Source organism: Megascapheus bottae, chromosome 20 (assembly GCF_031878675.1).
Source record: "Megascapheus bottae isolate mThoBot1 chromosome 20, mThoBot2.hap1, whole genome shotgun sequence".
NCBI lineage: Eukaryota > Metazoa > Chordata > Mammalia > Rodentia > Geomyidae > Megascapheus > Megascapheus bottae.
In genome coordinates, this window is record NC_143528.1 from 40,267,340 (window position 1) to 40,282,222 (window position 14,883).

The following is a 14,883-nucleotide window of genomic DNA, read 5'->3' on the forward strand; positions in this document are numbered from 1 at the left end:
AGATCAATTTAAGGCTTCCCACAGAATAGAAACAGAACCTTCCTTCCACAGACTCACACGCGTCCCACACATACCATTCGCAGCCTTAAAATGATGGAAGAGATCGTTGCCAGTCACAGATTAAGTATTGTGCCTTTAAATAGATGTCTTTCTTTTTGCTACTATGCTGAGTTTTATTATTACTGGTTCTCTTTGATGGCATATATGGAAATCTCCTTTGATTTGTTTTTAGAATTTACCAAATTAGGAGGGTACCTTGTTGTTTGTATTCTGTTTCACCTTTCAAGAGGAATCAAGCAATTCTTGCTAGGTAAATGCTAAAATGGCACATAGTCAGCCTTCAAGTAGCTTTTCTAGCCATTTGAGATCCAAACAGCCCTTTAGCTTCTAGAAGGCTCTGTGAAGTGGGGGAAGGAACAGGGGAGGAGAAGAGAAATCCAATGGAGGAGGGACTGCTATGCCTTTGCTTTTAGTAATTTGTTTTCTTAGACACAAATAATTTGATAGGAAGAATAATTGCTTTGTATTGTCTCCGTTGGTTGGATTTTTGTTTCCTTGGTAGATTTGTTGTTTCATTTGATTATTTGATTTTCTCTCTTCTGGTACAAATGTCACCAGAGAGCTTTGCATGAGAAAATATGACAGTACTTAATGAAACTCAGCACCTAAGGGCATAAGGCAGTTGAAGGTTTTGTTTGTGTTTATTTGTTTGTTTTGTTTTGTTTTGTTCTTTCAATCAGCACCAATCCCATAAATAATCTACACTTGGTGTAAGGTATAAAATTGTGGTATTTTTTGTTGTTGTTGTTCTGATGGAGAGGAGACAATGCCTTCTCCACCTATGATTCATAGTGTGGGATTTTTTTTTAAATACTGTTTCTTTCTATGTGTAAAAAAACAAAAGAAAGGTTTTCTTCTTGTTTTTACTTATAAAACATAGAGGATATCTTTGTATACATAGAGCAACTGGAAAGAAAGCTTATCTGAAGGGGAGGTGACTTATCGATCTGTTTCTTAGTGTTGGTGTTGGTTTTGGTGGTGGTGTGGCGTGGTGGTGGGAGTGGTGGGGGTGGTTGTGGGTGCTGGGAAAGGGGGGGTGATATTTCTTGCAAGCGGCACTGGCCGCAACCAAACTTAAGGTCTCCGTCTCAGCTCGGGGCAGGCTGCTCTAGAGTGAGGACTCATACTGCAGCAACTCGTAGAGGAGCGGCCCGTCTCGGTAGCGGATGCCCACCGCCGTGGGGGTGACATACTGCAGGATGTTGATGGTCCTTCTCAGCCTCCTGTCTACAAAGTGGGCATCCCAGGCGGGGTACCGTTTCCTTGGCATGTCAATCTTAATGAGGGGCCCCTCGGGGTAGTGCGGGCGCCCCGTCGGGGTCGAGGGCACCGTGGGTCTCACTTGGAACACGGGCAAGCAAGTGTCGGCCATGAGATCCTCCTGTTGTCCCGGCACCACTCTGGTGGGCGTGACCTGGGTCCCCCGGTACCCAGGGGCTTGAGGTGCCATGGGCTCAACATCGGGGGGCAAAGGGATGCCCCAGAGCAGCTCGGCACAACAGGAGCTGGCAAAGACCTTAGCCCGAGGCCCCATGGGGTGCAGCACGCCATAGTATAAGAGCATCAGTACGATCCCAGCCACAAAGCTAACAAAGACACAACACAGTGCGGGCACCGCATACGAGTCAGTGCTCTCCGGGTTTCTGTAAAAATACCAAAGGAACGTCAAGGCCGCGTTCTCGGTCAAGACTATCGTATAGTATGCAAACATTCGGTATCGAGTCCGCCCTTCTTTGACGTTAAACCAGCAGAAAATGTACACAATCCCTACCACCATGTTGAAGAGGATCTCCTCCCACTTGGACATGCAGAAGTCTGTCCCGCCATGGATGATCCAGAAAGCCATGGCGCACCAGTGCACCACCACGAAGATCCCGAAGTACAGCTGGAAGATGGAAGCAAAGAGGGCAAAAGAGATAACCCGGGACGAGATGGTGAAGAGGCGCCAGAAGAGGTGGATGAGGGCCCCTCGATAGCTCATGCTCTTCTTGTCATCCCTCGAGTCCCGCAGCAGCTTGTGATAGGACGCTAGCACCCAAGCCAGGGACATCAGCGAGGTCACAGAGGAGACACCTGCCGGAAAGACACAAGCCCACACGGTCAGAACCTCGGACGTCAGCCGCGAGGCACAACGGGGCTGCCAGCTGAGGAGGTGCCCACGCACTGCCATCTAAAGAAGGAGGGAGAGAGAAGCAGAGTCAGGAACTGATGGAATCCCAAATGCTCCCTACACTGACAGCTTTGGGTGTCCAGGGTTGGTCTCGGCAGCCCTGCTGGGGAGCCACTGGGTTTGGGGTGGCTCCTGTTAGGGACCTACGTTGCATGGGAACATGGGGCCTGGAAGGGGGCCCCCACCTCCAGCAGCCTGTGCTGCTGTGTAAAGGCCCAAGATCCTCCCTCAACCCCTGTCCTCCGCAAGGAGGCTGAGCCATTCTCATTCCCTTTCTCGTTTTGGGGGTGGGGGGCTCTCCCAAATCCTTTCCTCGGCTTCCTTCCAGTTGGCTTCTCCCTCGCCCTCTGCAGAGGGCCCTCCGGGGTCGTCTGCCATTGGACCAGCCACCTCTGTCACTCCTCCTTGCCTTGACCCTCGTGCACAAACACTGGCTGCTTTCTCCAGCAGTCGCAGCTCCATGTGCCTACGCCTGTCCTTGCTTCCTTTGGCTTTCCTCTGCGGGCAGCATGCCTGCCCTGAGACAGAGACGCAGCCGAGTTCCAGGGAGTTCACGCCAGGTGCTGCGGAAACCCTGCAGAGCAGCTTTGCTTCTAGCTGTGCCCACCCAGTTTGTGACATGGAGTGAACAGAGACATGGCTGATCTTCCCTGGACCTTCCACTCCGCCTGGGGACACAGCCACGAGGTGAGCATGGCTGTGTAGGAGATTCCCTTCCCCCGCCCCGCCCAGCCTCAGCTCCTGCACAGTCCCCGGAGCACCTCTTTTGTTGGTCCTTTGGCCTAAGATTCAGAACTAAGTACAAGTGCAGACGGAACATCACCCATGGACTTTCTATCAGACGATGGTCTGATAGAGCAGTTTCCTTACAACATTCTTCCCACTGAAATCACGATCTTCATTCTTTTTTCTTTCTCTGAAACACAATGTTTCAATCCAGGACCCTTACACATCCCAGACACTGTCCTGCCTGGTCTCCTGCCTGTTTTTTCTGGGGTTCCTGCCCCATTCCCTACCATGATGCAAACATCATGCAAAAGTCAGAGTCCTCCACCGTCCCCCCCCCCCCGCCAGCAGTCCCAGCATTCTCATTCCCGACCCTATCTTTGAAGGCCCCTTCTTCTTCTCTCCCCCTCATCTCAAGTCCAAGCTCAGAACAATCTGATGTGATAACAAACCAGCATGTTGGCACAGTGAGCATATATTACTCTTTTTTCCCCCCAGTCCTGAAGCTTGAACTCAAGGTCTGAGCCTCTTTGTGCTCAAAGCTAGCACTTTATCATGACAGCCACTGCATCACTTCTGGGTTTTTTTTTAAATTTTTGAGTAATTTATTGGAGATAAAAGTCTCATGGACTTTCCTGCCCAGGCTGGCTTTGAACTGTGATCCTCAGATCTCAGCCTCCTGAGTAGCTAGGATTACAGGCTTGAGTCACCAGTGCTCAGCTCATATGTTTACTCTTATAATAACGAACAGAAAAGATGAGACAATTTCTCCACAGAAATCAACCAGAAACCCTCCCCTGAGCAGCCATGGTGAGGGTCCTCCAGCTTCTTTGGGAAGTGTCTGTCCCACCATACCAGCCACCCTCCCAAGGCATTGCACCTCGTCTCATAGGGCACCGCCTCTGCCCGCTTCGTGGGCTTGGAATGTAGCCACTTCTGGCTCTAGGGTTGAGGCAGGAAAAGGTTTCTAGAGGACAAGGGACATGTGGTTCTCAGTAGCCAGAGCCTGGCTTCTTCTGAACTCTGGGACAGCCTCAGAAAACTCTTTTCCTATATTCTGTGTTTCCACTGCTGCCAGGTGAACAATTTCCGTGTGTGTGTGTGTGTGTGTGTGTGTGTGTGTGAACCTGGGGCAAGTGCTCCATAGTCACCTCAGCCACATTGTGTGGCCCGAGGGCCATAAAAGACCTAGGGTGTACCTTTTCAGTGGAAGACCTTCCATGGAGGCCTCAGGAAGACAGCTGAGTAGAAAACAGCTGGGGCAGGGATGAGGTGCCAGGACAGAAAAATGGGCTCACTCTGTCTATCATGTATCAATCGATCGATCCCCAATCTATCCATCCATCCATCCAAAAATGAGCTTCCTGTCAGCGCCTGGATGTTCCAGAGAACATAATATGACTCACTGAGTATCCACAGACATTGTCTTATTTAGACACATGCTTGCTAGAGGCTGAATTCTGTTACCCCTAAATTCTTAATCTCCAGTACCTTGGAATCTAGGTATGGTGTGTGTGTGTGTGTGTGTGTGTGTGTGTGTGTGTGTGTGTGTGTGTGTGTGTGTGTGTGTATGTGTACGTATACAGGGTCTCTCTATGTATTATAAGCTGGCCTCCAACTTGTGATCTTCCTGCTTCAGCCTACTGAATAGCTGGGATTATAGGAGTGTACCCCATACCTAGCTTAAAGGAGATAGGGTCCTTACAGAGGTTAAGATAAAATGCAGCCAACTTGGCAGTGCATACCTACAAGCACAGCCAGCAACGATGGGTGGAAACAGAAGAATCACACATTCATTGTCAGTTTGGGCAAAAATAAAGTAAAAACAAAAAGGGTTAAGGAAATGACTCCATGGTAGAGTACTGGTCTAGCAGGCACAAAGCCCTGCGTTTCACCTCCAGTAATAATAACAATAAAAAGATAAAATGAGTGGTCCTAATCAAACATGACTGATGTCCTTCTGAGAGAGACGAGGCATAAGGAGAGACTCCGGGGGATGCACAGAGACAGGACAAAGGGAATGTCTGTCATCAAAGCCGTCTGGCCTGTGGCACTGAGATGGCTGTCCCGGTAAACGGTTGCAGCACTCTATTTGATATCAATTTTAAAATACAAAAATGTTCCCTAGAGCAAGTACCTGCTGAGAGACAGAGACAGGCCTGATGTTGCATGTGGCCACTGTGCTCATGGCCCCAGATGCCTGCCTTGTGGGGGCTGAGCCGCAGGGAGGGGACAGGGACGCCAAAGGTTTTGAGTCTTGCAGGAGCAGACAGGAAAGGCATCTGCCAGAGTCCCCGAGTTCTTGAGCCAAAAACCTAGTCTGACTTCTACTCAGCTTTCTCAGAGAATGGAATTCAGACCGCAGAGAAAGTGGTCCCTCCACCCCTTGGAAAATATCTGGGTTATCTGAGGCCAATACAAAACCTAAGGGCTTCTCCCAGGTAAGACCCAAGTCCCCAAGATGGTGGAGGAGCCCGGGAATGGCCTGGCAGGGCCTGGAAGCATCGCATACCCACAGCGCCATCTCTTCTGTCTTCCCATGACACATTCTGGGCAGTGACCCTTGCAACTTAAATCCTACAAAATCAAGCAAATTGCGTTTGTCTGCTCGTCACATCTGGAGAGGTAAGCCTTTCCAGGAGCATCCCTGAGAAGCGGGGGCCAGCCCAAAGGGCCTGTGGGGTGGGAGGAAGCCACAAATCATTTTTCTGTCTAGCTCCGCTCCTCAAGAAATAGCCATTGCCCAGTTCTACACACAGGATCCTAAATGCACCTCTGTCCCTCCAGTCAATAGCCACTAGAACGGCAGGGGACAATGGGAAATGTCATCAGGGCTCATTTGAGCCTGCAGGGGCCCAGAGAGCCACTCCAGGACCATGGTGGACCTCGGAGAGGGGTCAGCCTTCTACCGAAGTAGCTTTAAGATCAAGTTCAGCATTTTAAGGACCCAGCAGAAGAAAATTTAGCTCCAGCCTCCCCTTCCTAAGATGCTGTCTGAGATAGTAACATACCATCTTCACAGCCAGTGGGATAAAGGCAAGCCCCAGAGATTGTAGAATACACATCACGCCCTCCACTGCCACAGCACAGAGCTGGTGGGTGCCTGGGTCCTGTCTGGCCAGACCCAGGAGATCCCAGGAGATCCAGCTCCACTGAGGAGCAACCACAGCCAGGCACAGTCTCACTGCACCCAGAAGCACTGGCATCTGAGCAGCAGCAGTAAGATGTCTGGAAGGAAGAGAGCTCTGCTAGCACAGAACTCTCAGTGCTGCTGGCTGATTCATTATCCAGCCATGGGTGGTTCCAGTAGCGAAGGTTACTTCTTGTTTATGAAGAAACAAGGTGAGAGGTTGGTTCATGGCACGGATGGAGACACAGACCCACACAGACATCATCCACTTTCCAGAGGACTGCCTCCTGCCGTGCGAGCCAAAGCCCCAAAGGATGACCACAATACCTTGAATATGTCCCCTCACCAACGGTGAGGTGCTGGACACTGAGTCCCCCAGCTCTATCTTAATGAGAGTGGTGGTGGAGCCTTTGGGAAGTAATTATGGTTAGAGAAGATCCCCAACCACATGGCTGCCTGTAAGAAAGAAGCAAGAGTGACCCACGCTGGCACACTTGCCTTGTCTCATCTTGTGACACCTCCCGCTGGTTACGGTGGTGCATGATGGAAGGCTTTACGCCAGATGCTAGCTTCACACAGAGGCACAAGCCAAATAAACCTGCATTCTTTGTAAACGACTGTTGATGCTGTAACAACAAAGGAACTCAGACGATGAAGTCATTGCCTTTCCTGTCCTAGCTCTGAGGCGAGTTCTCGACAATGTCCCCACCACAGGACTAGAAATGACCAGAGCACATTTCTCACATGAGCAAATGTCTCCTGAGAGGTAAGAAAGTAAGAGTTGTGCAGCCAGGAGGACCGGCCTTCCCTCCACCTGCCACTGGCCCTCGGACATCCGGCCCTCCAACGAGAGACCTGGCCAGAAGGGCCAGGAAGATTAGCTTCTGTGCTTCCTCCTGATTCGGGCATGGAAGACGCTCTCTCTTGCCATGGGGCAGGAGATCTTAATGGAGCCTAGATGGGGAAGTATACAGTTCTTCCTGAGTCACTCTGTCAAGAAGGGCTCTTGCCAGGAAAAGAAGAGAATGCAAAGTTCAAGTTCAAGTCACTGCAGTGGCTTTTGATGTGAAAGGAGCTGCCGAGGTCAAGAAAGAAAACACCAGCAGGGAAGCGTCATGGCGGTGGACAGGAAGAAAAGCCTAGCTGCATCTTACATTCCACCCCTACCTTCAAAGGGAAATTCAGTGTGCAATACCAATGCTTTTGCTGGCAAGCAGTTCATCTGGGTGTAGTTTGAGAGCGGTTTGATCTGAGGTGGGTGAGATGCAGCGGGAGGGGGCTCCCTTCACATTTGAAGACAGATTGAAGTAACTGCAATTCATAGTATGTCACTGAAATCTGCATTTGTGGCAACACTAGGACATGAAATCCACCTTTGAGGCTGAGTGTTGCACTGGTAACCAGTGGTTAGTGAGGACCAGAAGGAGGAGAAAGGGCTGGGTAGAGAGGTTGACAGAGGGCAAAATGGATGGAAAAGTTGACCAATAAAAGGATGGCAATAGTGTCTGCCACGGACACCGATGGTGCAGACAGGCAGGAATCACGGTAAGGCCCACCAAAGCTACAGAGCCCACTAGTAAAGCCCACAGCCCCATTGAGCATGCAGATCTACAAGAAGAGCAGCAGCACCAAGAATAGATGGCCAGAGCTTGGCGGTGACAGCCCAGGAAGCCAGCAGGTGCACTGGCCAGAGAGAGCCAGGGCCAGCCCTGGAGAGCGGGAGCCAGGACCAGCAGGCAGACCCTGCCCCCGCAGCCGCCTTGCTGACCCAGATCCCGCAGCTCTGTGAGCCTCTGAAATTAGCCCTGTGGGCCGAATGACTCGAGCAGCTTCTCTGCTGTGAATTCTCCCAGTGATGGTAAGTGCACTACCTCCTGGCTAGGTCAGTCCAGCCAGCTGGGCATTGCTAGCTGTGGAGCTGTCCACGACCTGCCTGCAGCTTGTCCTGACCTTTAGAATGATTCCTCTCCCTCAGGCCATCCCTGCTTTTGCGGGGTTCACCTGTCCCAAGTCTGCCCAGCCTGAAGATCCTGTGTCCCCACCCTCTGCCCTGAGTCATCACTTCTGGTCCCTTCTTATGGTAGACTCTTCTAGGCTGGGCCCTCACCGCCTGGCGTGTGCTCGGAGCATGCCACGGTACTTGTAGCGGGGCTGGCCCTCAGAGCCATGTGTCAAGGCTCAGCCTTGACCAGGCATTCTAACCTCTGAAGACCTTCCCAGAGGAGGTGTTCTAGAGCCTTCTATCTCTCACAGATTGCTGTGCCTAGGGCGCATTCCAGAGCTTCTGAGGCTCCTTGGAGACTACCCACAACCACCAGGGGCCAGAGCAGCGTTGACCCAGCACGTGGGATCCCCTAAAGTGCACCTAACAGCGGAGCAATTCCTTCGCCCACGCGGCAGGCAGGGCTTCTCCAGGCTGGAGGCAAAAACATCGCGGTTTAAAAGCTCTGCAGCCAGGAATGATTTAACATCATCATTCCGGGCAGGGGAGCGTGGGTTGCTGTTGTTTGTATTTTTTGTACTGGTACTAGGACTTGAATTCAGAACTTAGGCACCCTTCCTTAGATTTTTTCCATCAAACTCTGCCACCTGAGCCACAGCTCCACATGTCACTTTTGGTTGGTTAGAGGTAAGAGTCTCACAGAGTTTCCTGCTCTGGCTGGCTTTGAACCGTGATCCTCAGACCTCAGCCTCTTGAGTGGCCAGGATGTCACGCATATGCCACCAGTGCCAGCCGATGCTGCTTTTAAGTTCCTCACTCCGCTGCCTCTAAGCCTGAGCTTCCATTCCCACAGAGGTGTAAACCCCGGTGCAGGCCAGCTCAAGGAAGGGCCAACTCTACTCGACAGGCTGACCCTCGCCTGTCCACTCTGCTGGACCCAGGAGGCCTGGATCTGCCTGCTCAGACACACTGTGCCTTGTGCATGGGAGGTGGGGTGCCTCTGCAGCGTGGGTTACATTGCCCTAAGCGGGACAGCCCAAGGACTGAGGGCTAGGATGGAAGGTGCCCACAGAGGTGGGGACACAGGGCAGGAGGCAGCAAGGGGCATGGCTCACGTGGGGTCCTGGCCAGGCTGGGGGCTGTGGTGTGGCCTGGGGGATCTGGGTGGGGCGGGGCCTTGTCTGAGCAGGGGCAGGGGCCGGAACACTCACAGGGCAGCGTCTCTGCACTGTTCTTCTGGATCATTATGCAGAGCTGTAGCACCAGTTGTGGGGCGCTCTCCAGAAAGGTCTCCAGGAGGCGCAGCATGTTGACGTCTGCATATTCGTACATCATAGCCCAGTAGAAGCGTCGCTGGTGTTCCTTCTGCCGCTGGCTCTGAATCCCCAGGTACATGGTGCGGATATACCTGCCAGAGACACGGGGCAGGACACAGACAGGGTGAGCCGGAGCTGCGGGAGGACCCCGACTGCCCCCCTGAAGCCCACTGTGAGTCATGGGGACCCCTCCCACCCTCAGTGTGCTGAAGTTCCAGGGGCCTGGGTGGGGCTTTGTGTCCTCTGGGCCCAAGGACGTGTGACGAGCTTGGGGGTCCGGTCACAGGAGGAATCTGGCCCAGCAGAGGCCTAATCAGGGCTGCCCACTCTGGTTTCATCTGCTTATCTGGAGAGAGGAAAGAGTAGGGGCCAAGGGGTCTCCTGCCATCTGCCAGGTAGGCATCTCAGAGGAGGTGGCTGGTAGGCAGGGATGTCCTCGGGTCCGAGGCCCCAGGGAGAAGAACGCTCCATAGGGCTGGCACGCCTGCTACTGTGGACATGTGCAATTTCATCACTGGCTGGCCACACCCGTGGGTGAGCAGGTAGGTGTGATCCTCAGGTGTGTCACACAGAGATCGGCTGGGACTCAGAGCAGTCACCCTGGCTATACAGGCAACCAGAGTAGATCAGAAGAGGAAGTAAGGGTGGACCTCAGGCCACTGTCCTCCAAGACCTGTGTATCCCCCTGCTACACCAGAGACTGAGGCCCGCAGGTAAGCGTCTGCCCCTGAGCCCTCAGCGTGAGTGTCTGAAGAAGGCAAGTGGAGGTGAGAGCCCGGGCTGGATGCTGTGAACCATGGGACTTAAGGGCCATGCCTCTCTTCAGTGTGAGTGGGTCGGGCTGTTGGGCAGATGGCAAGCGCAGTGAGCCTTCACCCTGGGTGAACCCTTCATCAAAGCCCCAGGCAAGAGGAAGATCCACAATACCATCTAAACTCAACCACAGCCTCTGAGGTAGAGGCAGTTTGGTGTAAGCAGGGTCTACTGAAAAAAAAAGACAAACAAACAAGGATCAGCCAGTAAGGCTTTCTGGGCCTGGTTAAGATCACGACTCAGAACAGTAAACCAGGTGACCATGCCCATGGGAGAGAACTAGCATCTCCTGGGGAAAGAAGGTTCTACTCGTATTACTGGCTTTCTAAAGTACCCTGGCTGAAGCACAAAGACGGAGCATATGGTCAAGACCCTATCAAAGCCCAACTGTCCTGGAGCATCTCCAAGTGCCACTTGAGGCTGCTGAACAGTCCTCGTGTCCCCCCCCCCACGGCCTCTCTACATCTTCACAGGGGCCTCCTAATTGGTCTGCACTGCCCACTCCTCCGTAAGAACCCTTCTTCCCACAGCAGCAGTCCTCTCTGAAGAGCCTACATGTAACCACACTGCTCCCCCTGTGCCGGTGTGGCTATGCCACTCCCCCACCCGTAACCACACTGCTCCCCCTGTACCGGTGTGGCTATGCCACTCTCCCACCCCGTGCCAAGCCCTGTAACTTCCCATGTGCTTAGAATCATTGAGAGCCCTCCCACTCATCGCCGCAGCCTCTCTCACCTCACCTCCTGCCTCCCTCCTCTCCTCCTGGCCTTTCCTGCCCTTTGCTCGATCACATGAGCTGCAGAGCATGGCCCTGGCTGGTGGCTTCCTGCAATAGCTGAGCGCTTAGGGCCTGCACTGGCATGTATGTGAGGAGTGAGTGGACACAGGAGGCCTCTCCTCCAGGGCTGGGGAGCCCACACAGCACAGCACTGTCATAATACGTTGAAGGTAGAGCCTAAACAGTGGGCATCCTATTTGTGCGTTACAGGACAAGAGGAGTCCATGAGACGTACTGTGTGCCCCCCTGGGAAAGGGAAGAGAGGGGCCTCACCTGAGGACCTTATGAATGGACACACATGCTTTAGAAGCCATCTGAAAGCACACATTTGTAACAAAACATAAAATGACAGAGTGAGCTTCCTGCCCCAGCTCCAATCGCAAATGGTGGGCTTCACTTGAATGCTAGTCATGTGGTGAGTCCAGGACCCTCTCAAGGCGCCTCAGACACGTGCCCACCAGGCTGTGGGTACCAACAATACACTTCCATTGGATAGGAATACCACCATGGCCTTCTCTCAACATTCCCCACTGGGGTCAGTGTCGTATGGGGATCCCCTAGGCACACAGAGGCAGACACCTCACTTCTCTCCACCAGAGCAGAGACACTACTGAGGGCTGAGAGAGGGGTCCCTGCAGCGGCTCCTACAGCTGCACCAGCTCATGGGGTTCCCAGCACGCCTCGTGAGGCAGATCTGGTTATCTCCCCGTAACACAGAGGAACTGGGGTGTGTGGCAAGGCTGCACAGGGAATCCCAGTTCTGTTACAGATCCTGTCATTGGTGGCTAGGAGGCTTCACACCACTTGCTGCTGCCATTCTCTGTGTGTGCATTTTCAGGAAAGCAGAGGAGGGGCTGCGGAAAGGAAGGGACACAGTTGTTCCCAATCTGTAGAATTCCAGGGGTTGGGCAGTTATGGGGGAGAGAGATACACACAGAAATACAGAACATAGACAAGGAGATACAGACAGAGACAGAGGAGAGAAGAGAGAGGAAAGAGGAGAGAGGAGGAGGGGGAGGAGGAAAAAGAGGAGGAGGAAGAGCCCTTAGCTTCACTAATTTGGGAGGGGCTGGGAAAGCAGACAGGAGCAGGGAAGGCACAGTGGCCAGCTTGAGCATCAGAGTATCAGGAGACAGAGATGCATTGGCTGGTGCATGGAGCCTACCGCAGGTGCACTGAGGCCCATGGCAAGCATCCAGAAGAGCTGCACGGCAGGCAGAGCAACGGCGCTATCTCACTGGTCTGAAGTGCATCTTGACCCCAACTCAGTTTTATCCACATGCTGTGGGCCACAGACTCTCCTCAGGGCAGGGCTACAAGTCAACACTCCCTGGTGAGTACACTGAGACTCCAGATTGCTCTTCTCCCCTGCACAAACAGCCCAGCTGCTGGAGGAGTGACTGTATGCAGACGGGGCCTATCCATCCTGCTCCAGAGGTGGCGGCCACTCTCAGCTTTCCTCGGCTCTGCCTTTGCTTCAGGCCCCTCTGCCCACCAAGGCCACGTGGGGACAGCGAACCCAGACCTGGTTAATTCACAAATGCCCGCCAGGAGAAGCCAACCTCACGGTCCTGTGAACCTGGTCCAGAGGTAGCAAGAAACTTGGGGAGATCAAAGCCAGAGTGTGTCTGGTGGGGAAGAAAACAGATGCTGGGGCCCAGAGAACCTTAAACCTCACCACTACTGCTCCGAAGCAAGAACTAAGTCAGGGCCAGCCCGGATTCCCTGTCCTGATGCCCACAGCCAATGCCAACACCTTCCGGTCCTCCTCCCTCCTCCAGTCTTGGGCCCTAGCTGGTAGCAAAGCAGTGCAAGCTGATTGGGTTTGCCCTGGCCCAAGCCTGTCCATACTCTGTAGGAGAGGACACCAAGGCCAGAGTGGGGCTCCTCTCTGGCTCTGTCCCAATCAGGAAGGCAGAGGGAGAGTGGAGGCCGGGGCCGGATTCTGTGGCTGGTTGACCTGGGGCACCTGGGGCCATGTGCAGAGCTCCTCCCAACTTGTGGGGCCTGGGAGGAGGGCGAGGTGGCAGCGGCAGGGTCCTCGGGTGCTGCAGTGGTCCCAGCCTGGCCTCAGAGTCTTCTGGGAAACAGGCTCCTAGATGGCAGGGCACGCTGCGCCCCCATTCTGCGCTTGTCCTCTCATCTCCCTGCCCAAATCCATGAGCAGACCTCCACCTAAGGACAGCCATCTGACGACTGTCAGGCAGTCTTTCCACCTCTGCTTGCTGGAACTCAGGCGTGTGCATGCACTCTCTGCACGCGGCCACACGGCGGCGCCAGAGCCCAAGCATTGGAGGAAGGAAGCTTCACCCTCATCTGGTGATCTCATACCTAGGCCTGCGCCCTCCTCTGCGACAGTGCCGGGTGCAGAGCCTGGGGGAGCCCCTGTGTGGGCCCAGGTGTTCCCTAAGAACACCGGGAAATGCAATGCGCAGTGCCAGGCCCAGAGGCCGCCCGCTACCTTGAGCGAGGGCACAGGGACCTGGCTACAGCCTGGGCCTGGTGTGCAGCCTGCAAACTTGGGCAGGGCTTCTCCCTAGGCGCTGGCTGCAGTACAGGCTGGCACCTTGGCGAATGGCTTCACAGAGCACCAAGTGCGACTCGTGCCTTGGTGTCTGGGGAGCTCGGGGGCACTGGGCACCGCTGTGGCATGAGTCCATGCTGTTAGCTCCTCAGAACTCCTTTGAGGAAGGTGCAGCCTCCGCTTCTGTCCCCAGATAGCAAGCCGGAGCACGGCTTCTCATTCCACCCAGCTGCATTAGGGCCAAGCAGGCCTCATACCATGCAGCCTGGCCACTTGTGTCCTGTCTTCTGAGCTTAGCCCAGTCGGCAGGCCCTCAGCGCAAACACCGATACTCCCCCACGTTTGTCACTAATGCCACAGGCTGTCCCCTGGGGAGCTGCCCGACTTCTCTGGGTCCTGTCTAGTCTCTCTGTGTGCCGGGGGCTCATATTTACATCCTAGCTACTCAGGAGGCTGGGATGTGAGGATCGGGGCTCGAAGACAGCCCAAGCACAGAAGTCTGAGAGACTCTTAGTTGTAGGTCACATGGTAGAGTATTAAATGTGAGTGAAAGGTCCAGTGATGAGGCAGGCAAGCTGAGCTCAAGCCCTGGTACCAGCACGCACACACACACACACACATACACACCACACACCACACACACACACACCACACACACCACACACACACAAAGATGCACGCATGCCAGCTTGCCTCTCCTTTATGTGACATTTTTTAGTAAATATAGCTGTATCTCATAGCACTAACATAAAAATCAACCTATAAAATAAATAGCATTTCTACCAATTATTAATGAATAATGGAAAAAGGAAACTATAAACGTATTTCATTGAAATTCCACTCTAAAATGAAATCCGTAAGTACAAGTCTAAGAAAGCACATAAGACTTACATGCTTCAAGAATCCAATATAAGAAATAAAGAGAAGATAAACAACGGGAAGGCATTCCACATTCACGGACTGTATATAGTTAAGACAAAAATTGCCTGCAAATTGGTCCCACAGATTTAATGTAATTCCAACCAAAATCCCAGCAAGATGTTTCACAAATATAGATTAGCAGATTCTAAAATAGATATAGAAGGCAAAGGGCCCAAAATAACTAAAAGAACTTGAAGAGAAGAAATTGGAAGAGGTCATACTATCTGATTTTAGAATTTACTATAAAGCTAGAGTAATTAAGACACTGTGGCACTGGCAGTGACAGGGAAATACAGAAAAAGACCCACATAAATGTGGTAGATATTGGAGCTTGAACTCAGGGCTTCGCTCCACCACGTGAGCCAAACCTCCAGTCTAGTATTTTTGCTGGTTAATTATACATTGAGTCTCTCAGGCTTCAGTTACACAGACGCCCACCATCTCCCTCAGGGGGCCACTGGGCATTTATTCTAGAAACAAAAACTATGTCCACAGGAAGACAA

General features: G+C 52.9%; 1 protein-coding gene across 1 annotated transcript in view; it reads right to left on the reverse strand.

Moving 5' to 3' along the window:
• Positions 1-709: 709 nt before the first annotated feature.
• Xkr6 (XK related 6) overlaps positions 710-14,883 on the reverse strand; it is a 142,999-nt gene continuing 128,825 nt past the window's right edge. The window contains exons 2-3 of the mRNA XM_090353690.1: positions 9,240-9,436; positions 710-2,133 (exon numbers count right to left, since the gene is read on the reverse strand). Of these exons, the coding sequence (XP_090209816.1) occupies positions 1,169-2,133; positions 9,240-9,436 (1,162 nt within the window). The 3' untranslated portion in view covers positions 710-1,168. The remainder of the gene's footprint in view (positions 2,134-9,239; positions 9,437-14,883) is intronic.